The sequence below is a fragment of the Eschrichtius robustus genome, chromosome 9 (genome assembly GCF_028021215.1).
Source record: "Eschrichtius robustus isolate mEscRob2 chromosome 9, mEscRob2.pri, whole genome shotgun sequence".
NCBI lineage: Eukaryota > Metazoa > Chordata > Mammalia > Artiodactyla > Eschrichtiidae > Eschrichtius > Eschrichtius robustus.
Genome location: NC_090832.1, coordinates 18,999,033 through 19,022,513, shown reverse-complemented (window position 1 = coordinate 19,022,513; position 23,481 = coordinate 18,999,033). Strand labels below are relative to the sequence as shown.

The window sequence follows — 23,481 nt, the reverse complement described above, 5'->3', positions numbered from 1 at the left end:
AAATGTAATTTTTAAAAACTCAAAGTCTGTGCACCAATATATTATTTTTCTAGTTGCTTTGGAAGAGTATTTATATTTCAATTAAAAATAGAAGAATTTGCCAATAAAAGACAATTTCTGTACATCAAACAGGTACTTAAAAACTGAATTTATTTGACGCTACTATAATTTGACCCTCCATACAACTCCCTTTTGCACTATATTTATTCTCCCTTATGTCCTAGTAAATAGCAATTTATTAAAAATTATAGCTTGGGAAATTTATTGATAAACCTTGCCTCTCTCCAGCAGAATATCTTGGGTTAAACCAAACACTATAAGAGATAACTAGTTCTTTGTTAACAAACTTGTCTTCACACCAGTAACAATTGATGGGTTATTTTTTTAACGTCTGTTTGTCAAGTTTGGCCTAGATTTCCTTTTGAATATAAAAATTTATTTCATTTGTGATTGGAAATCAAAAGTCCCAAAGATCCACATGAAAAAGATGATTTCATTCAAAGGGAGACTCTATCAAGATCGTAGATGTCATTAAATTCTAGAGATGAGCTCTTTACTTCACTAGATAAGTATGCTAATATTAACCATATTAGCCATTGATACTTAATTTTTGTAGGGATCTTTAAGGATATTTAGTTGAACCACATAAGAATCTGATTCTTGTTTATATCTAGCATACTTTGGGTTGGGTTTGGTTTTTGTTTAGTAACCCCAGTGAAGACCTCCCTTTCTAGACTAAACTTGAATTTGGGGGGTAGCTTTAAATGATGCATTTTGAGTCAATATGCAGAAGAACACTCTATCATCTCCATTTAACTATTATTTCTAAACTGTAAATTTAGGATTGCAACAAGCATAGCCATTCCCTCTGTCAAATACCTCCTGTCTTCTAACCTCTCACTGTGGGTCTTTTTAGAATAAAATAGAATGAGGAGGAGAATATAGAACTGTATGAATACAAGAATAGCTTCAGTCATCCTTTTTGTGGTATAGTTTTCCTTTCGTCACAATTCTTGATCTTTGAACATTTCTCCAAATTATCTAAGTCCCCTCTAAAATGTAGTTCCCAGAACTAAATGTAGCCTCTAAAGGGAATTCCAACCCATATGAAGGAGGATCGTTACTCCATTGTTTTGTAGCCCATGATTGCATTCACATTTTGGCACTTTCCAGGCATTTGACACATATGTAGCCTATTTTAGGTCAACTTTTTCTAACGTATGTCCACAGAACTAGTGTCTAAGGTTAAAAAAAAAAAAAAAAAAAAAAAACCTGGTTACACAGTTAATCCTTTAGAATTGTTTGACATATATTTTTTCATAATTTTTCAAAGACCATAACCTGTGATTTGAAATACTTATCTATGAGGTTTCTCAGTACTCAGTACTCTATTATGTTACTCTTCTATTACAGAGTCTTGAGGTCGTTTTAGAGTCACCAGGTCCTCTCTTAAAATCCTATCACTGGTTTAGCTTTAGACTTTCACTTACCAATATCTATCCTACCATTTTATAAACTTTTATTCCTCTCAAAATTGTTCTCTGAGTCTAGACAAACACACAATCAGAGTCATGTAATTTTGTTTTGCTTCCTTAATAGATTAGTACCACAAGCTCAAATAATAACAAAAACAGCAATAAATCTGTACTTTGCTGATAAAAACACTTTAGCATACATGATTTATCTTCCTTTTCTTCTTGCCCCAAACGTAATGTCAAAGGTCCTTATGGGTGTTGCAATTCTGATCTTATTACAGGTTTTGGAATTTTGGTTAACATTCCTAGGTGTTTTTTGCAATGTTATGAATTCATTCTGTCTTGTGTATTTCTAATTTTTGTTTCTGAAAATCTAGACACATTGGAGAGCTTCCTCTGCATCAGAGAGCAACTGGAATACAAATCTATATTCTTATGTCTTGTTAGAAATGTATGGAATTATAAACTCAGAATTACTTTGAACTTTTGTCTGTTAGCTCTTTCCCAGGTTCCTTAACTGCTTCTTTTCTCCAACCTAAAGAGCTCATCTCCAGGCTCACATCTGGGTTCCATGGAACCAGATGTGCTGCTAATTTGATAGCTTTACCTGCCAATGGTCATCCCAAGGGCACTACATTTCCATAAACTCTTCTGCCTTTTTCATCTCATATTTAGAAAGATGATACTGGGAAGACAGGGAAATCAAGTAGGAAGCTATTGGGCTAATCCAGGATGATATAATGATAAAAATCTGCCTTAGGAAGCATTAGGAGAATTAGCAGGAAATGTAGTAATCATCTACCACAGTTAAGCACTTTTTTTTTATAGCTAGGGAACCATACAAACAAAAGTGTTAGAGTTTTCCATTTTCTCCAAAAACATGTAAGATAGCAATTTTTAAGAGGGATTTCAAAACATGCTAGTGATTTGTTGATTATCAATCGATTTTAGGATCTTTATGTATATTAAGATAATAAATATTTTTAATACTGTGAAATCATCTATTGTACCTTTGAGAGACTAGTGACAATGTCACTTACTTCTGTGTAATTATTTTTTCCTGTAGAAAGGATATACATTCGTGGCAGAAGCATATACTGGTGATGTGTACGTAACATCCTCACGATGGAAAATGCGCCTCATCGGTTCTTATCATCCACTCCCATGCCTGTCTCGAGATCTTCCATGTAATACCTTTGCCATAAAGGAAATCAGAGATTACTACATACCCAATGATAAGAAAATTGTATTCAGGTATGTGACAGAAAGGAAATGCATTCCTTTAAAAATATTAATAATTTTTGTATTAAATAATTGACTTTAAATTTAAATATTTTATTTTAAATATTAATATTATCAAAAACAATAAATTTTCTGTAAAATTCTGGGTGAATTTTGAACTTCACTTTTATACTCTTTTGGAAACAACATAGAGAGTAATGTGATTATATAAATGTTATATAAGATCAAGCCTATGTTGCACATAATGGTTTCTTAGTCCTCATCGTATTTGACTTTCATTGAACATCCTTTATAACACTCTTCCCTCTTTTTTACTCTCTCCTCGTTCTGTTCCATCTCTAACTCTTCTCTTGTGTAGATTTCTCCTTATCTGCCAACTCATCCTTCTTTTCATACTTATTTATATATTCTCCATGAATAGCCTCATCATGGACTCCACTCTCTTTCATTAATCAGCCCTTTTGATTCTCATTCCCCCATACCTCTCATCTCTATGCCCTCCTCTTTATTCTCAATGTCCTCCACTACTTCAGGGCCTCATTATATTTTGTCTATAGAAATGCTGTGTCCATGTCTCCATTATATTCACTCTTCATTTTTAACTATTTCTCTGTCTCTCTTACCTTATTCATTTACATATCCATCCTTTACTACCAGAGTAGTTACCTTTCTAACACACACATTTAAATATGTGATTTCCCTTCTTTAAAATTTTGGACAACTTTCCACTGGCTGTAAAATAAAATCCAAACCACAAACACTCTTGCCCAGCCTCCCAACACATGGTGCACTCTCTTGATGGAGCTATGGACCAACTCCTGACATATTTGTAATGTGATTTTATCTTGCCCATGCCTTTCCTCTTGTCTTGTTATATCCTGTCCCCATTTTTTCACCTAGCAAAATTTATCACTTTTAAGGATCATTTTCAACAGTCAAATCTTTTATACCCAAACCTCCAAATATAACCAGTTAGTCCTGGTCATGTTTCTATAGTCTTTTGTTCTTTCTGAGAATGTGACATATCAAATTTTATATGGTTAATTTCACATCCACCTCCATGAGAATTAACACTTATTGGAGGCAGGAACCATGTCTTATCAATACAGGATGTATTGATATATGCCTGATACGTAGTTGGCCTTCATTAAATATTGTTAAATGTTCATTAAATGTTGTTATTAAATGAGTTGTTAGAATACTTGTCTTCTCTTTTTCATATATTTTTTCAATGCAGAAAGTTTGGCAAATATGTAAATATATTATTAAGGAAATAAAAATCACCCATAATCAAACAACCTAGAAACAATCATTGTTCGTATTCTATTGTATTTTCTTAGAATGTTTTTTCTAGTCACAGTTTAACATTATTAAAATCATAACATAATTAAAGTTTTATAATCTGACCTTTTTACTTAACATTATAGTGTTAACATTTCCCAATGCCATTAAGACATTTTGTGAACTCTTTTTCATGATTATCTAATAATTATTCATATGAATATACAAGTTTTTTGGTTATTGGTTATTCCCTGTTGTTACAAATTTCCTTTTCTACTTTTTCTATAGTATTAATAGAGATATGATGGGCAAATTTTATTGTAAATATTTTAAAAATTTTCTGATTATTGTCTAAAGATTTATTGTTTTAAAGAGATTAAATGTTTTAAAGATACCATACATATCGGTAAATTGGTTTTCAAAAGTAAAACCCAAGTCTTTTTGACAGTATAGGCACAAATAATAATTCATTGTATTCTGGCTGATTTTTCTCTATAATTCATATTTATTTGTTCCTTAAAACCTTTTTCCCTTTAACAAACATGCTCACATTTTTTGCAAAGAAAGATAGCCAACAACAAAACTAAATTACAGAACAATATATACAGTATATCCCAAGTATATTTTCTTATGTTTATATTTGTTTATATATTTTATATACAGGTAAAATTTTAGAGAAAATACTAAACAAAAGCACATAAACTGAGGGCAATAAAAGGGTTGAAGAATTCTCTTTTTAATCTATCTGCTTCTTGTAATATATTTGCATACTGCCTATTAGAAGAAAGCAAAAAAAAAAAAAAAATGGAGAGAAGGAAGGAAATGTGGCAGTAACTAAAAATAACAATTGTGATAAAGTATTTTAACTACTATGATAGGAAACCATTGTATCACACAGCAGGGCCACTATTAGACTCAGTGATATTGAACCCAATACCTAAATTAGTCATAGCAGCTGGTCCTAAATCTGTCAGGATGAGTTGAGAGGAAGGTGAGGAGAGAACTGCTTGACTAGCACATGTAAAAATTCAGAAATTAGAGAGAATATGACCTTTTCAGGATGACCTTTGTTTTGTTTGCAAAATGGGGTTCTAGGGTGCTATAGCAAGCAGTAAGATCCAGAGGTTGGCAGGGCCCTTTCCTGAAGGGCCTCAAGGCAAGAAGAGACTCAGATTTTACCATAGAGGCAATGAGATGCTTTGGAGGATGTTAAGAAAAATGGCATTAATAGATTTGTGTTAAAACATTATGTCTGCAATGTATGAATTGAAAAAGTACTCTAAATATAATTTCTAAGAACAGAAAAAATGTTAGAACCTTATTGTTATGAAATTATATGTAATCATAAAAGGTACAAAACATGAAAAAAAAGGAAAAAAAAGCTCACTCGGAAGACTGCAGTGTGTTGAATGGATGAAGGGAAACATAACTGGAGACAGGGAAACCAGCCAGGTAGCAGTTGCAAAATAACCCAGGTGTGTGATCATGGCAACTGAAATAAGTCAGTGTATTTGTTTGCTACGGCTGCCATAACAAAGGCCCACAAACTGGCAAAGTAGGTGGCTTAAACAACAGAAATCCTGACTGCTAGAAGTCTGAGATCAAAGTGCCAGCTGGATTGATTCCTACTGGGGGCTGAAAGAGAGAAAATACTCCATGCTTTCTGCTAGCTTCTAGGGGGTTCTGGTCATTGGCATTCCTTGACTTGTAGATTTATCACCCTGGTCTTTGTGTTCCTCTTCACACACCATTCTCCCTGTGTCTCTCTGTCTCCAAGTTTCCCCTTTTCATAAGGACCTCATTTTAACTTGATCACCTAGAGTGTGCGGGCTTCAGTAGTTGTGGCTCGCGGGCTCTAGAGCACAGGCTCAGTAGTTGTGGTGCACGGGCTTAGTTGCTCTGCAGCATGTGGGATCTTCCTGGACCAGGGATCGAACCTGTGTCCCCTGCATTGGCAGGCGGATTCTTAAACACTGCACCACCAAGGAAGTCCTAAATCATTTTTAGGTGTTAAACATGGTAGACCAGTGAAATGTCCAAGGGATACTGCATAGGGGAGTCGGGTTGGAGACATAGATTTGGAACTCATTATTCTGTTTCTGCCCATGGAAGCGCCCAGGAAAGTTTGTACAAAGAGAGTCAGATCCAGGACAGAATATTAAGATTCTCTGATATGTATGGGAATGTCAATGTGAGAGAAGTATAAAAATAGCACCCCTGAAATAGGAGGTACAAAAGTTATTATGCTCATGGGGAAAAGTTTTTGAAGAAAGAGAAAATGAGGGTTGATTCGACTTTGTCAGATTCTCCTAACAGTTCAGGATGATGAGAACTGAGTTTTCTATAGGGTGGTGACAAGGTGCTTGACACCATGGCAAGAGCAAGTTTAGCACCTTGGTTGGGGGCAGAGTGGAGTGTTGTGAGCGAGTGGGGGGTGATGAGCCGAGGACAGTGGAAGTTGACAGCTCTCCTGAGATTGTTCGCTGGGGAATAAAAAAGAGCTGAGACTGAACAACAGGGTTGATTGAAGATTTTTTTTTTTTTTTGGGTTTGTTTTTTGTTTTGTTTTGATCTGTTTTTCAGTGGGTGAGAACTGCACAGGTACAAAAGCCAATATCAAGGAGAAATAAAGTGGGGAAATTTAAGATACAGAAGAGAGAAGATAGAAAAGCAAATTTCTAGAGAAATTGAAAGTTTATAGGGTCCTGAACATTTGCAAAGATTCACCTAAGGTAGGAAAGAACCTCAACAAAACAAGAAACCTCTTAGACTGCATTAAGGGAGGAGTTGGGAAGGAATTAGACTGCACATTTCGTCTTTTTTGCAAGAGGTTCCCAACCAGCTTAGTGAAAGGGTGAGAGCACAAGCGACAGGTACTACTTCTGACTTCTCTGTATTTTTGTGAAAGAAAACACTGTTAACAGTATTTAACAAACACTGTTAACAGTGAGGTTTTGAAAGCTACTGCCAGCTGTGCTCTTTGTCCCACTGCAGAGGAGGGCGTAATGGAAAGGTTTGATGTGGCAGTAGTTTGCAATCTATCAAGTTTTACAAGTGAGTGCTTATTATATCTAAATAAAAAGTTACATTTCCTGTTTGGGATATGATGATAATAAACATCCTATATTTAACTTCATTTTACCACAGCATACTGGGATCTTTTGCCAAAGTCTATAATAGCACTAATATTTCCAGGATTTTAACTGACTTTATAAAGTGGTTTTACTTGTAGAGTATCATATCAGCAAATGAGACAGTTTCTTTTAGCTATTGGAAGGAAAGACCAGCATACTTGTTTATAAAGGTGAATGTTTTTCTTTATAGGTATTCAGTTAAAGTTGCATTACCACATCCTGTTACAATACAGGTACGCACGTCCAAACCGGATGCATTCATCAAGCTACAGATCCTAGAAAGTGAAGACGTTATCGCGAGCTCCACCGGGAAGGGCCAAGTTATAATTCCAGCAATTAACCTCTTGGGGAATGAGAAAGCCTTGAGCTCCCAGTGTAAGTGTGGCTTTTAGAATTTCACATATCTTATATAATTTTCAGGCATAATATCATATACCAGTACTCATGCTGTAGGGTTAATATAAAATTTGTAATTTCCCACAAAATTTGCAATCTAAGCAATTGAGGGCTTGAGGAAGTACTATGGATTAATAATAGTAAAATATTTTGTTTCATTTAGTTGTATAAGGCTCAAATTTATTGATGATATAATTAATGTAACAAGTCTCCTACTGATAGTGATTTGTGATCATTATAATCATTAGTTTATATAAACAGTGCTGAATTTTTTAAAACAAATCTGAGTATATAATCTTCTGAACATGTATATGCATATATTAGATAAATGCTTAGAAGTAGAACTATTGGGTCATTGGGTACATGCAGTAGTGATTTAGGTATATTTTGTCAAATTGCCCTCCATTGAGTTTGTGTAAATTTACCTTCTTTTGTCCATACTCCCCTGAATGACAGTAAATTATCACATTTCTTGGTTTTTCATATTTCTTCATTTCAATTTTAATGCTAAAAAGATTTATTTATATTTCACTTATCATTAATGAGGTTTAAGCATATTTTTATATATCTTATATATCCTCCTTTAATATTTCCCTCTTTGAAAAATGTTTTGAGTGTTTTGCTCATTTTCTATTGGAATTAGTTGTTTTTCTCCTAATTTACGTGTAGATTATCGTATATTAAGAAAAATGATTTTCCTTTTTCATATTTGTTTCCAATATTTTTGATACCGGGTTATGAATGAATAACTAAATGTCTGAAGGAAGTAATGAAGGAATTCACAAGGATAGGGACTTTGTGTCATTCATTTTTAATTTTTTATTGGAGGGTAATTTACATATAGGAAGAAGTGCAAACCTAAGTTGATGAGTTTTGATAAGTGCAATGTACCAGTGTGACTCATACTCTTAACAAGATATAGAACATTTCTATTACCCAGAAAAAAATCCCTCAATCTATTTCCATTCAATTTCCCAATCCCCAAAGAGGCAACCACTGTTCACATTTCCATAACAATAAACTAGTTTTGTCTCTTCTAGAACTTCATGAAATTGGAAAACTGTAAATCCTCTTTTGGCACTGGTATCTTTTGCTCAGCATAATGTTTTTAAGATACTTCCATGTTGTTGCTACTCCATTCCTTTTTATATTGCTGAGTATTAGTCCATTGTATGGGTAGACCACACAGTTTATTGCTTTAGATTTTAACTGGAATTGTGTTAAACTTGGGGAACATCGGCATCTTAACAAAACTGAGTTTTCTGGTCCATGAACACAGTATAGCTTTAATTTCTCTCAACGATGTTTTAAACCTTCAATGTACAGATTTTACAGATAGTTTAGTAAATCTATACCTAAGTATTTTATTTCTATAGGAGCTCCATTTAGGACTAAGAATAGACATAAATTTTATCATTTGATAGCTATATTCATTTACTAGGGCTGCTGTAGCAATTTACCACACACTGGGTGGCTTGAAACAACAAAGATATATTCTCTCACGGTTCTGGAAGGCAGAAGTCCAAAATCAAGGTGTTATCAGAGCCACATCTCCATCAAAGCCTCTACGAGAGAATCCTTCCTTGCCTCTTCTAACCGTTGTTGGCTCCTGGCATTTCTTGGCTTGTGAGAGCATATCTCTACCAATGTCTGCCCCTGTCTTCACATGACTTTTATTCTGTGTATCTGTGTCTTCTTCTTTTCTCTTTTAAGGATGCTCATCATAGGATTTAGGGTCCTCTTTAATCCAGGTTGATCTCATGGTGGAATCCTTACCTTAATTATAGCTGCAAACACCCTTTTGTCAAATGAGGTTACATACTGAGGTTCTAGGTGGACATAGCTCTTTGGGGGGTGGGGTCACTATTCCACCCACTACAATATTGTACCATGGGTCACTTAGCCTCTGTTCAGTTTTTTTTCTTTATTCTTTGCTTCCATGGAGATCATCTCTATTGCTTATTTTCAAGTTTACTAATGTTTTCTTCTAAATTTGACAATGTTTAAGTCCATCCAGGAATGTCTCATTTCAGTTATAGTCAGCTCTAGAATTTCTTTTTATTTTTTATATAGTTCATTTCTCTGTTAATATTCACCATTTGTTCTTTCATTATGTCAACCTTTTCCCTTAAATCCTTAAACACATTTTTAATCACTATTTTAAAGTCCTTGTTTGCTAAGTCCAACATCTGTGTCAGCTCTAAGGGTATTTCTATTGACTTTTTTCTGTTGGTTACATTGTGCACTGTCCATTGTATCTGCTACGTTACCAAGACTCTAGATTATGCTGTCTTCATCAAAAGAGTGTTGAATTTTGTTCTCGCAGACAATTGATTGACAGTTTAGCTTAATTCTATCAAAACTTTGTTCTAAGCTTTCTTAAGTCAGGTCTAGAGTTTCCATTACTCCAGGGCTAGGGTAGCTCTAAAGGATAGCCTTTCTTGAGTTTCAGCTGAATGCTCTGTGTTTTCATTAAATTTTCTTCATTTTGGCAGAACTCCAATGTCTCTCAACACTGCAACCTTCAGAATCTCCATTAAGCTCACAATCTTCCAGTAATGTCTACCAGGCATCATTAGGTATTTGTACAAACAAAGTTTAAAATTCAGCTAAAGACTCAAGTAGACCCCTATGCATATTTGTGAGTTCCTTTGCTGCTCAGATGCCTGCTTTCTGGTACCCTGCCTCACAAATTCTAATTGTCTCAGGAGCCTCAAATTCCAGTCTTTGCTTCCTAAATCTGACAACACAGCTGTTCACTGTTTGAACTCTATTTCCCTGTGCCATGGGTGAGAAGATCCTCACGGGCAGAAATGTGGGGAAGTGGAGAGATCATCCTGAATGTTGCCCTTCTCTCAAGGATCACAGTCCTGGGCTGTCTATTGTCCTCCGGCTTAAAGCAGTTGTTTTTTTGTTTTTTTGTTTTTTTGTTTTTAAACATCTTTATTGAAGTATAATTGCCTTACAATGGTGTGTTAACTTCCGCTTCATAACAAAGTGAATCAGTTACACATACACAATATGTTCCCATTTCTCTTCCCTCTTGCATCTCCCTCCCTCCCACCCTCCCCATCCCACCAAAGCAGTTGTTTTAAGCATTTTGTCCAAATTTATCATTTTTATGGTATAAAAATAAATCCAATGCCCATTATTCTGTCATGGTTGGAATCTGAATTTCCCTGTGTGTTTCACTTATGTTTCCTCAATACATGTTTGATGAATTAATGCAAATTATACAGCTCATTAATTCATTAAATTAATTCAATTATACAGCTCATATCTAGCTGTAGAGAATACAGCTCATATCATCCAGAACATATCTATTTGTATCCCTTCCAATGGCACTTATACTATCTGTTAATTAAGAAATAATGAATGTAAAAATTAAAAATTACAGTAACATACACACACATAATATTAAACGCTGAAGAAGTCAGAGTGTGTGGTATTAGTTTATTGTCATTCGAGCGGCACAGAATGAATGAGAAATTGTTGAATTGTTGTATAATCTTTTATCAATCAGTGGTTGCTCAGAATATGCATTGCTCTATGCAAGTCATATACCATTACAGTAAGTTTCTTTAAGACCAGAATATTTCCAAGAAGCCAGTGATGTTGGTTTTTATCTCATTAAAACAAAACAAATTGACCTGTCCCTTTGAGTGTTTTATAAGGATATAACTAAATAACACAGTCAGTAATAACTACGCATTCCACATATCTTAATTTAATCCTAATATTTCTCATGTTCAGCTAGCAAGCAAATTCTTTCAACTCATGCTTCATTCAAGAAAGAGCAAGAATTTTACGTTAAGAAGAAATCTGCCACAGGAGGTCAGAAATCCTATAAAAGACCTGGAAGTGCAATAGTAGACACTGGCCAGCCTATTTTGGATGAGGACACTATCTCTGTACCCGCTATAGAAGAAAATGCTAGCACACCACAGCAGGTAATTTACATTTAAAAGAATTATTTAATGGTACTGCTCATAAAAATTTAACGTAAATCGCAACAATTATTTTCCTAAAAATTGTTAATGTATAATACTTTTTATATGTAGTGCCACTAGTGTATAACCAAAATTGAAGAATTATTGAAAATTTTCTCTGTGCCAAGATTTTAAAATATGTGACAAATTGAATTTTTACACTAACCCTATAATGTAGATGTTATTATCTTACATTACATATGAGTTAGTCGTTATGTGACTTTGAAAAAGGTCATATATTAAGAAAAACATATTTGCATGTGCCTTAAGTTGAAGAAATAAAGGACAATGCATATAATTTAAGGCAGCAAAAGAAAACATGATTTATCCATTGAAAACCAAGAAAATAAATTAACTAATTAAAAGAAATAAAAACAAAATGCCAAAAATAAATCCTAATATGGCAGTAATTAAAATAAATGCAAATGGATTATTAATCAATTAGAAGGATAAAATTTTAAGGTTAGATAAAAAATAAGATCCAACTGTAAGTAGTCTAAAGGTGACACTTTTAAACAAAATAGCACAGAAAGTTTAAACTTCAACCAAAAGAGAGCTGTGATGATATTTTAATATCTCAGTACATAGGATTCATGGGGGATATTATATAAAAATAAAAGGAAAAATAAAGCAGTATGACCATAACTGACATATAGGCACCTCACTGCCTAGACTCAATAAATAAAAAGCAAAACTATTAGAGCTGCAGAGAAAAACAAGTTAACAATTGAGTTGAATATTTTAACACATATCTTTCAGAAACAAGTAGATCAAGCTGAAAAACAAAATATATTTGATCACTAGGATTTGAAATATTAAGTATAAGCTTAATCTTTTAGATATCTATATAGAACACTCCACCTAATAAAAGAGAATATACTTTTTCATAGAACACACAGGAAGCCTCAATAAAAACCAAACTATACTGTGGAAATGTTATCTCAACGTAATGCAATAGTAATTAGTAATTAACTGCTTAAAATCCCATAAATATGAAAACACAGTGAAATATACTAAATAATTCCTTAGTTTAAAAAAAATCATTAAAAAATGAAACTATTGGGCTTCCCTGGTGGCGCAGTGGTTGAGAGTCTGCCTGCCAATGCAGGGGACACGGGTTCGAGCCCTGGTCTGGGAAGATCCCACAGGCCGCGGAGCAACTAGGCCCGTGAGCCACAACTACTGAGCCTGCGCGTCTGGAGCCTGTGCTCCGCAACAAGAGAGGCCGCGATAGTGAGAGGCCCGCGCACCGCGATGAAGAGTGGCCCCCGCTCGCCGCAACTGGAGAAAGCCCTCGCACAGAAACGAAGACCCAACACAGCCAAAAATAAATAAATAAATAAATAAATAATAAAAATAAAGGAATTCCTTTTAAAAAAAAAGTAAAATAAATATCCTTTAAAAAAAAAAATGAAACTATTAAATACAAAGGACTCCATAGAAATAAAAAACTACAAATCAATATTTGTAAGCCACATCTAAAGTAGCATTCAGTGGAATGTCGACTTTCAAATTAATTTCATCAGAAAGTATGAATGATTAAACAAATGAACTAAGCTATTAAAACAAAAAGTTAGAAGAAGAGTAAAAGAATAACTCAAAGAAGAAAAAGTTTTAATAAAAATGAGAGTAGAAATTAATGAAATGGGGAATAAAATTTAGGAAAATTAATAAAACCTATGCTTTCTTAAGATTAATAAAGTAAACATGCTTCTTGTAAGACTAATCAAGTAAGAAAAAAAGAAAGAAAATATAAATAAATCAAATACAGAACAAAAAATTAGGATAGAGGTATAAATGCAAACAACAGGTTTTAAAAAAATTTTAAGTATTATATACAGCTCTATACTAGCAATTTAAAACTGACAAAAATTGTTTCAAATGTAAAATTCGTGGAGTAGGGGGAGGAATGGCATAGCTGCTCCACTAAAAAAAAGAAAATATAAAATAAGAATAAATAAGAATAATAAAACTGAAATGATAATCAAAGTCTTACCTTCCCCAAAAGCTATAGGCCTAACTGCTTTACAGGATAGATCTAACAGACTTTTGAAGAGTAAATTGTTCTAGAAAACAGAAAAAAAATACAAACCTTCCAATCTTTTTTAAGAGATTAATGTAATTCTGATTCCAAGACTGATAAGTAGCAAAAGTAAAATAAGTAAATTTCATTTATAAACATGAATGCAAAAGTTATAAATACTAGAATATATGATGGTAAGTATTCGTGGGGTTGTGAGGATAAACTTTTATAGACTGTGGTATTATAGAATTTTGGAGAACATCTGACAGTATCTAATTAAAGTATTATTATATGATCCAGAAAAATATTCATTTATTATGTGCCTAAAATCCTATGTTTATTTTTATTGTTAATTGTTTATTGCATTTTATTTCCTAGGTATACAAGTATATTATACAGTGTTTGGTGTTGTATAACAGTTGGCCTCTCACTGAAAGTCAACAGACGTTTGTTCAAGCACTAAAAGACTTAGAGAAAAATGATAACAAAGGTATGTCACCCTAAATGTTATTCATGTGTTTTATATCTTCTAGAAATATTTAACAATAAACCTATCATGTAATTATTAAAACCTTATTGCTTACAATTTGTACTTTAATCCAGTGGCATTTCCTGTTCTGTTAATTGATTACATGTTTCAAAATCTTGCTGTTTGGTTTATAAAAACCAAAAATATATGATTGTTTAGGCCTAGTTTAAACAAAGTTTGTCCAGTTAGTAAAAATTACTAGATGATTATCTAACAAAGGTACAGGAAACTTTTCTAGTTATAAAATTATGTTTGTCCAAGTTTTTGGGAAAGTATAACTTTAAAGATAAGTTTTTAAAAATATTTAAAAGAAGGAGAATCTCCTACTGAAAGAAGATACAGGTTTACTTTTTAAAATGTAAACTACTCTTAATATTCCTGAGAAGGAAATGATAGTTTGATGCTTTAGACTAAAAAAAAAATTCTGAAATAGCCTCTACTCCTAAGCACTATATCACATTATGCAGTATAATAATTAAATCTGAAGGAATGAGTATTTTCAATGTGTATTCTTTTCAAATTTGAAGCAAGATTGCCTAATCATAAAAATTAACATATGTACATTATTTTTAAAATAAAACTATACAATACAAAAGAGCATACTACAACACCAAAAGCTGGTGAGGATACAGAGCAACAGGAATTCTCATACATTGATAGTGGGAATACAAAATGGTACAGCCAAGTTGGAAGACAAGTTTCAAGGTTTCTTTTCTTTTAATTAATTTTTATTGGAGTATAGTTGATTTACAATGTTGTGTTAGTTTCTGCTGTACAGCAAAGTGAATCAGTTATACATATACATATATCCACTCTTTTTTAGATTCTATTCCCATATAGGTCATTACAGAGTTTTGAGTAGAGCTCCCTGTGCTATCCAGTAGGTAGGTCCTTGTTGATGATCTGTTTTATCTATACTAGTGTGTATATGTTAATCCCAAACCCCCAATTTACCCCACCCCCACCCCCTTTCCCCTTTGGTAACCATAAGTTTGTTTTCTATATCTGTGACTCTATTTCTGTTTTGCAAATAGGTTCATTTGTATCATTTTTTTAGATTCCACATATAAGCGATATCATATGATATTTGTCTTTGTTTGACCTACTTCACTCAGTATGACAATATCTAGGTTCATCCATGTCACTGCAAATGGCATTATTTCATTCTTTTTTATGGTTGAGTAATATTCCATTGTATATATGTGCCACATCTTCTTTAACCATTCATCTGTCAATGGACATTTAAGTTGCTTCCATGTCCTGGCTATTGTAAATAGTGCTGCAGTGAACACTGAGGTGCATGGTTTCTTATGAAACTAAAAATGCATTTACTGTTGTGAAATAAAATTCACATTGTATGGCATGACAAGAAAAATGTGAACATAAAAAATGTTCTCTGCCCTTTGGTCTCCTCTCTCCCCTCTACTGTGCATTGTGTATCTGCATTATGCATCTACCAAACCTCCCCCATCAGCAGAAATACCTGCTCAATCATAAAAAGCAACGTTCTCCTGGCATCAACAAGACAATTCCTAAAGGATAACATTCCTTCTTGATGTTTTAAGGGGCCAAGATGACGCTTAGATCTGGATTGTGTAAACTGTCAATAATTTGTCATTTAATGTACAGCCCTCTGTCTCAAAAACCTTATATAACCATGCCTTGACTTCTTCTTTTTTTTTTTTTTTAAATTTATTTATTCATTTATTTATGGCTGTGTCGGGTCTTCGTTTCTGTGCGAGGGCTTTCTCTAGTTGCAGCAAGCGGGGGCCACTCTTCATCGCGGTGCACGGGCCTCTCACTATCGCGGCCTCCCTTGTTGCGGGGCACAGCCTCCAGACGCGCAGGCTCAGTAATTGTGGCTCACGGGCCCAGTTGCTCCGCGGCATGTGGGATCTTCCCAGACCAGGGCTCGAACCCGTGTGCCCTGCATTGGCAGGCAGATTCTCAACCACTGCGCCACCAGGGAAGCCCTGCCTTGACTTCTAATGGGTGGAAAAGTTCTCAGAGCTTTCTGAAATGCCGTTCCTGGGTTATAATCCTCAATTTGACTCGAAAAACTTTTCCATTTCTTTCTTAGATCGACTAATTAATTTTTCATTGACACTATGTAACCAGTAACTGTGTTCTTTAGTATTTACACAAAAGAGTTGAAAACTGAATTCTGGTTTAAGGTGGTGACATAGGATGCTCCTGAATTTACCTCCTCCCACAGAAACAGATACACAGCTGATTACCTCCTACACATCAGGCAAATGGAAAAACTCACACCAAAACGTATCGTAAAGGTTGAGATATACTCTCGCCATAAACCCCACACCCAGCACAGTGAGATACAATTGGAAGGGAACTCACAACACCCAAAGCAAAGAGTTTGGGCTGAACGTCTAGTGCCCCAGCTATTAAAGTTTCCACGTGAGTGACTGGCACCCAAAACACCTAGCTCTAAAGGCCAATGGGGTTTTGTGCACAAGACCCGTAAGACTATAGCAAATAGTTCTTAGTAGGCTTCCATGGATGCTCTGGCCTCCAGGGCTCAGTGCAGAGACAGCAGACAGAACTGCCCATCTCCCAGTCTTTCCCTGAAAGGTCTATTTGCATGCTTTAAAAGCTACTGCCTGAAGGTCTGGCTTCTAATCCAATATATTTTTTTAATGTTTGTACTACCCACAGCCATGTGTACATTCAATGCCGTCTCTATCAAAATTACAGTGGCATTTTTCACAGAAAAAGTAAAATCCTAAAATTTGTATATGACTACAAACTAGAAGAAAACATGGGGGATAAAATCCTTGACATCAGTCTTAACGATGATTTTTTGGTATTGATACCGAAAGTATAAGCAACAAAAGCAAAAATAAACAAGTAGGACTATATCAAACTAAAAAGCTTCTGCACAGCAAAGGAAACCATCAATAAAATTAAAAGCAAGTTATGGAATGGGAGAAAATATTTGCAAACCATATATCTGATAAAAGGTTAATATCCAATATATATAAAGAATTCATACAACTCAATATCAAAAAAAGAAACAATCCAATTAAAAAATGGGCAGAGGACCTGAATAGACATTTTTCCAAGGAATACATACGGATGGCCAACAGACAAACGAAAAGATGCTCAACATCACTAATCATCAGGGAAATGTAATTCAGAACCACAATGAGATTTTACCTCACATTTGTTAGGATGGCTATTATCAAAAAGATAAGAGGTAGCAGGTATTGGCAAGAATATGGAGAAGGGGGAACGCTTTGTACACTGCTAGTCGAAATGTATATTGGTGCAGCCATTATGGATGGAGGATGAAGTTTCCTCAAAAAATTAAAAATATAACTGCCATATGATCTAGCAAATCCACTTCTGGGTATATATCCTAAGGAAATGAAAACATTATCTCCAAGAGATAGCTGCACCTACATGTTCATTGCAGCATTATTTACAATAGCCAAGACATGCAAACAGCCTAAGTGTCCATTGATTGATGAATGGGTAAAGAAATTGTGGTAAATATGCACAATGGAATATTATTCAGCCATAAAAAGAAGAAAAACCTGTCTTTCGCAACAACATGAATGAAGCTTGAGGACATTATGATAAGCGAAAATAAGTCAGACAGAGAAGACAAATGCTGTATGATCTCACTTACATGTGGAATCTGAAATAATGGAACTCATAGAAACATTGAACAGATTGGTGGTTGCCAGAGAGGTGGCTGGGGGACATAGAAAATGAGTAAGAGTGCTCAAAAGGCACAAACTTCCAGTTATACGATAAATAAGTCCTGGGAATGTAATGTATGTTTCTCAAGTTCAAATTGTCCGACACAGGTGGATTTTCAGTAACTGAACACAGTAGTATAATCTATGAACTAGAATAATGTAAAATGTAGATCTTGATTATGGTACAAAATTAATAATATGAATTAAGTTTTTAAAAGGAAGTTAACATTAAATGGAGAAATACAGTAGAGTGGCTAAACTACTGTACATTCCACTACCTGAAACTGGGTTATCACCTGCAAAATTAGAATAACTCCTATATTATATAATAACTCCTCTATTTCAAAGTTGTTTGGAAGATTCAAGATAATATATATAAAGTTCCTAGAACCTAGTAGCACTTCAAAAAATGGCTTTATCATTATTGTGTATTCCAACTAGAAAATAAGTCTTTAGGAATAATTATATGTCTTCTTTTTTGACATCACATTTGACAAGTTTATGTGTGAATGATCAGCTGCTAAAATTAAATGACACCTTGTGTCACCTAATACATTTTTTGCTGAAAGTAGCAAAGAAATTCAGGATTGAATTGTATTTAAAATGAACCAGGAAAATTATCTGTTTGAAAGAATATGTTTCAATCTTTTTGAAAGTTAAGTGGCTTTTGAATTCAGAATAATCATTCTCTAATTTCATGTTTATAAATGTGTTTTTTTAGTTAGCCAATTTGTTTAAATTAAAACATATCAATATGCCCACTTCCACTTGTCAATTATATTTACAACTCAACCTACAAACTTTAACCTTAAGAATGTGATATATTTTAGAGAAATTAAGTTCTTAATGTCTTAAAATTGTTCACTTAGCTTTTCAATTATAAATATATCAAACATAAATTGGTCAAGTGTTTTTTTCATTTGTACATTGGTGACCTAATTTAAAATTTTATGTAAATTAAATGGAAATGTTGCCCTATTTACTGATTTAAACTCAATGTTTAATTTATATGAGAAATAAAATATATAATTTTTTTAAAATATATAATTTAATTTTTTTCAAAATTTTACATCTTTATAACTCATGATAAAATATAAGGCCTGAAACATGGCTATGTACAACCTAGGACATTTCTATTATAAAATTTTAGGAAGTTTGGCCTCTGGTTAACATGAAGCAACAGTGCCACCTTTAGTATATTTCAATACTTAAGTTTTAGTAAAAATTGCTTACTTTCACTTAAGAAAATAGAAAATGGAGAATCTTGAGCAGGTAATACTTAGTGATATCATCTGCCTTTATACATAATTAGCGGTCTTGTTATTTTGAAGTCCTTTTGTTTATATTGCTGGCCTGCATATTTGAAGTTCTAATCTATTCGCATTAAACGCAAACTTTATCATTCTCAAAAAAAGGTTTCAAGTCCCACTGCTAATTTTATTAGCAGGATTATAACATTATTTCCTGAACTCTAATAAATATTATATTATTGGTTTTTCTTAGGCACAATACATGCATGGTGTATCCAGTTCAGAGTATTTGAAGAAACCAAGCATTGTAGATACTATATATATTTATATATTCATATATACATGGTGTTTCTGTTTATATTTACCAAGTGTGATTGTACTTGGTAAATGTATACTTTGTTCTAAACAAGTTTTCTAGTTGAGAAATTATATTAATGTTCAAATCCCAACCAGTTTTAGTTTCTGGATATATAAATCTAAGCACTGAATTTTAATCATAAAATCAAAATTACATTTCTGTAATTCTTCTAATTACATGAATATGCAAAGCGGGGTCACATTTTTCACAATTTTGACCTACTAGGATATTTATTCTTGCATCTTACTGACATATATGCTCCCAACACATACAGGTTCCCTATAAAGCTTTACATATTAAACTTAGGCAATCTGAAAATGAATACATACTATGAGTTCAGCCCTATACTAGGTGAAATTAGGAATTTAAAATGAAGTATGTAATGATATTCTCACCCTTGTTGAACTTGTAATTCCTGGGAGAAAAGGTTACCATATTGTAAGCCATTAAATAATATGGAAATTATTTTATTCTATATATTAATAATGTAAAGAAAGAGGATGGTATGCACCTGCTGTGTGCTTCACACTGTAGTAAATGTTCACGTATGTAAACTTGAATATTAGAATATGTTAATTGGAGTGGAATCAAATGTGCCTAAATGTATGACTCAAACACTAAGAATTATGGGTAGTGAGAAAAAGAAAGCACCAGAAATACCTAATGGAGCAGCTTGAGATTCCATTTCATCTGACATTTGTTAACATCTTAAAAACCTGGGGTGTATGATACTAGGTAAGATCCTATTTTAAATGTTTTTTATTGATTTTTTTTAAAGCCTGTGGCACAGTCTTAGGTTTCACTTAAGCTTAATGAATACAATAAACCTGCCAAAGTTAACCTCCAGTGGCTGATCCGGATTCACTTCTAAGTCATTTGATTATTTGACCAAAGGATTTTCCCTAGCACCACACTTCTCAGCAGGCTGGGGTTGTTGGCAGAGAGGCAAGTTGCCCCCTTGTAAAATCATGGTGCTTGCGGTTGTGCAGGATGCTCTGTCCCCACTTTGAAAGCAGCCGATAACCGAGACCAAGTGAAATAAGATCTGGATTCTTCGCAATTACTGTTTTACTTTGCTGATGGGGTGACTTACAAGACTCCGATTTTGAAAGGGACTGACATGTCCTTTGAACTGTTATTTGAATGCTGATTCAACTTATCAGTTGGGAGAGCCTGAGTAAATTACATAAACTCTCTGAACCTACCCTGCTGGGATTCTTTGAGAATTAAAAGAGAAAGAAACATCGTAGGGATTCAACAAATATCATTTGCTCTCCCAATACTTGGGTATTTGTTAGAAAAAAATTAATAGAACATAAAGCGAAATCCTTCATATTGGGAAAAGGTAATTATACCCTCCTAAATGTAAACCCGTGTTTCTCTAAGTGCAGTCCTTGGACCAGCAGCCTCAGAACTATCTGGATACTTGTTAGAAAGCAAATTTGGGGGCTCCGCCTCATACCTTCCAAATCAGAAACTTTGGGGGGTGGGGTCCAGAAATCTGTTTCTTAACAAGCCCTTCAGGTGGTTCTGACACAGGCTAAAGTGTGAAAACCACTCTTGTAAAGGAACCTTCAGCTTCACTGAACTCTAACTCACTGGTATTCTTCCCTTCCGCCCATCCCTTTGCAACATTTGCTTCCAAGGAAAGGGAAAACTGTATACATTTCTTAAAGCAGTGTTTCTCAAAGTATGAATCAGAACCACTTGAGAGAGTTTTTAAAGCTGTACATTCCTGGGCCCCATATCAAACTCTAAGAGGTTGGACTCTCTGGGGTTTGGGCTTCAAGACCTACATTTTCCAGACTCCCTAGGTGATTCATACATTCATCAAATTTGTGAATTGCTGCTTTACAGTAAGCATAGCATAACTGGTAACAGAGTTGTCTGGCTGCACAAGATAAAAAGAATGAATTCTTCTACTCCAGTTTTTATGAGGTACTATTATGTAGCACTGGCCACAGATAGATCTCTAAAATGTAGTTAACTCCTGATTTTGCTGGCATTGAGACCTCTGGGACCTGGATTTAAGTGAGGTGGTAGCTGTGGCCACTGAGACTGGTCGAAGCCCAGTTACCTCATATTGGGCTAAAGATGAAGAGCTGGTACTGCACCATCTCTATACAGCAGAGACAGCATGAGGAGCCTCTGCAGGGAAGCGGTGCTGAAATACATGGGCTTCCATTTCTGTGCAAATAGTGTTTCTTCAACCTCAAAGTTTTTGGTTAACAAAGGATATCAAAGAACCAAAGAGAAAATATGTCCTTTGCAGCCTCTCTACATTCTATCCTGGGTTTCTGATAAAAGGTGATTTTACTGTGTGGCTTCCTGTAAAAATCTTTGTCTTCTTTTGTTCTTTTTTTTTCCTCTTGATTCGGTTTCTATGGCTCATGATTTCTACCCTTGTGCTTCATTCTTACTCTCATTTAAGTAACCTTATTTTCATTAAGTGGTCTCATTATTTTCACTTTTCTGCTCACAAGTTCAATCGGTCCACTTTTTTCTTTGCCTCCTCATCACACGCAAGAGCTGAGCTGTTTAGTATGGAATCTCACGTACTCTGCAGAGCTTTTTGATATTTCATGCTCTTGTGACAAGGTCTCCAGGCGGCTGTGAGAGACCTGGCCTACGTGAGTTCTCCATTCTCTCAGGACTCTGCCCCAGACAAACAGCATGCAGAGATAACTCAGAAGCTTCAAATAAGAAAAGAAATCCAGGAGGACATCAATGGAAATAGCAGGAAAAAGGACTCCAAAAATTTACTCCTCCATAAAAACAATGAAAAAACTGGCAGAAATGATCAGAATCAACTTTTCAGAATTCTGGAAATTAGCAAAGGCTTTATTCAAGAAAAACAGCCATATCTCTTTAAGAACAGTAACCTTTATGACATTTTTACTTGCCCCAGTCCCATCCCCTGGTCTCCAGCTCAGCAGTAACCTTGAAAACTAACAGCCTGTATTCCTGGTACAGGAAAATGGAACTGTATCTCTTTCAAAGCCTCATTCCCAGAAAAACAAAAACTGAAAAACTTTGTCACCGACAAACTTGCCCTATGAGAAATACTGAAGGAAATCGTTCAGGCTGAAATCAAAGGACACTATGCAGTAACTTGTATCCACATGAAGAAATAAAATGCACCATAAGGGAAATTTTAAAATACTTAGAGATGAATGAAAAACAATTAACAACATACCAAAACTTATGAGATGCAATGAAAGCAGTACTAAGAGGGAAATTTATAGCTATAAATGCTTACATTTAAAATGAACAAAGATCTCAAATCAATAACTTAATATTCCACCTTAAAAAACTAGAAAACTGGAAAAGAAAGAAAAAAAGTAAACCCAAAGCAGGCAGAAAGAAGGGAATAATAAATATTAAAGCAGAGATAAATCAATTCAATATTGTACTGGAGATACTAGCCAAGGCAATTAGGCAAGAAAATGAACTGAGAGCATCCAGATCAGAAACAAATTAGATAGTAATGATCATTATATAACCTTATGAATAAACCAAAACCATGATTTATACATTTCAATGGGAAGTTTATAGTATGTGAATTATTTCTCAATTGTATAAAAGGGAGTCACACAGATCTTTATAAAAGATCTGTCTGCTTGTTTGCTTACCTGCTTGTTTAAATAAAGAAAAAAAAAATCCAAATGCCTTAGACTAACCATTTTTCCGACTTCTTCCCTTTTTCCTACATGACATGACTTTATTATTATATCATGACTCACTGGTTTCCTTTTTTTGTTTTTCTAGCACATGGAGAGAAACATGAGGAATTAATTACCTTAGGAAGTCCAGATTCCCACACTATTAGTGAGGGACAAAAATCTTTAGGAACTTCCAAAACAACAAGGAAAGGCAAAGAAAAGTCTTCTGAGAAAGAAAAGATAGCCAAAGAAAAACAAGCGCCTCGCTTTGAGCCTCAGGTGGGTGTGATGCTTTTTTTATTGGAGTCATTTAATAAATTTAGGTTCATTGGGTCCCTATTTTCCCATATCTTTTGAGGAAAACCTGAAAAATTCCATCTCCCTGTTTGCAGCAATCATCTAGATACCTTAAAGACATTC

General features: G+C 34.3%; 1 protein-coding gene across 1 annotated transcript in view; it reads left to right on the top strand.

Moving 5' to 3' along the window:
* ADGB (androglobin) overlaps positions 1 to 23,481 on the top strand; it is a 157,414-nt gene that overhangs the window by 119,226 nt on the left and 14,707 nt on the right. Inside the window, exons 27-31 of the mRNA XM_068551083.1 lie at positions 2,542 to 2,729; positions 7,323 to 7,507; positions 11,282 to 11,478; positions 13,919 to 14,030; positions 23,168 to 23,340. Coding sequence (XP_068407184.1) covers positions 2,542 to 2,729; positions 7,323 to 7,507; positions 11,282 to 11,478; positions 13,919 to 14,030; positions 23,168 to 23,340 — 855 coding nt within the window. The remainder of the gene's footprint in view (positions 1 to 2,541; positions 2,730 to 7,322; positions 7,508 to 11,281; positions 11,479 to 13,918; positions 14,031 to 23,167; positions 23,341 to 23,481) is intronic.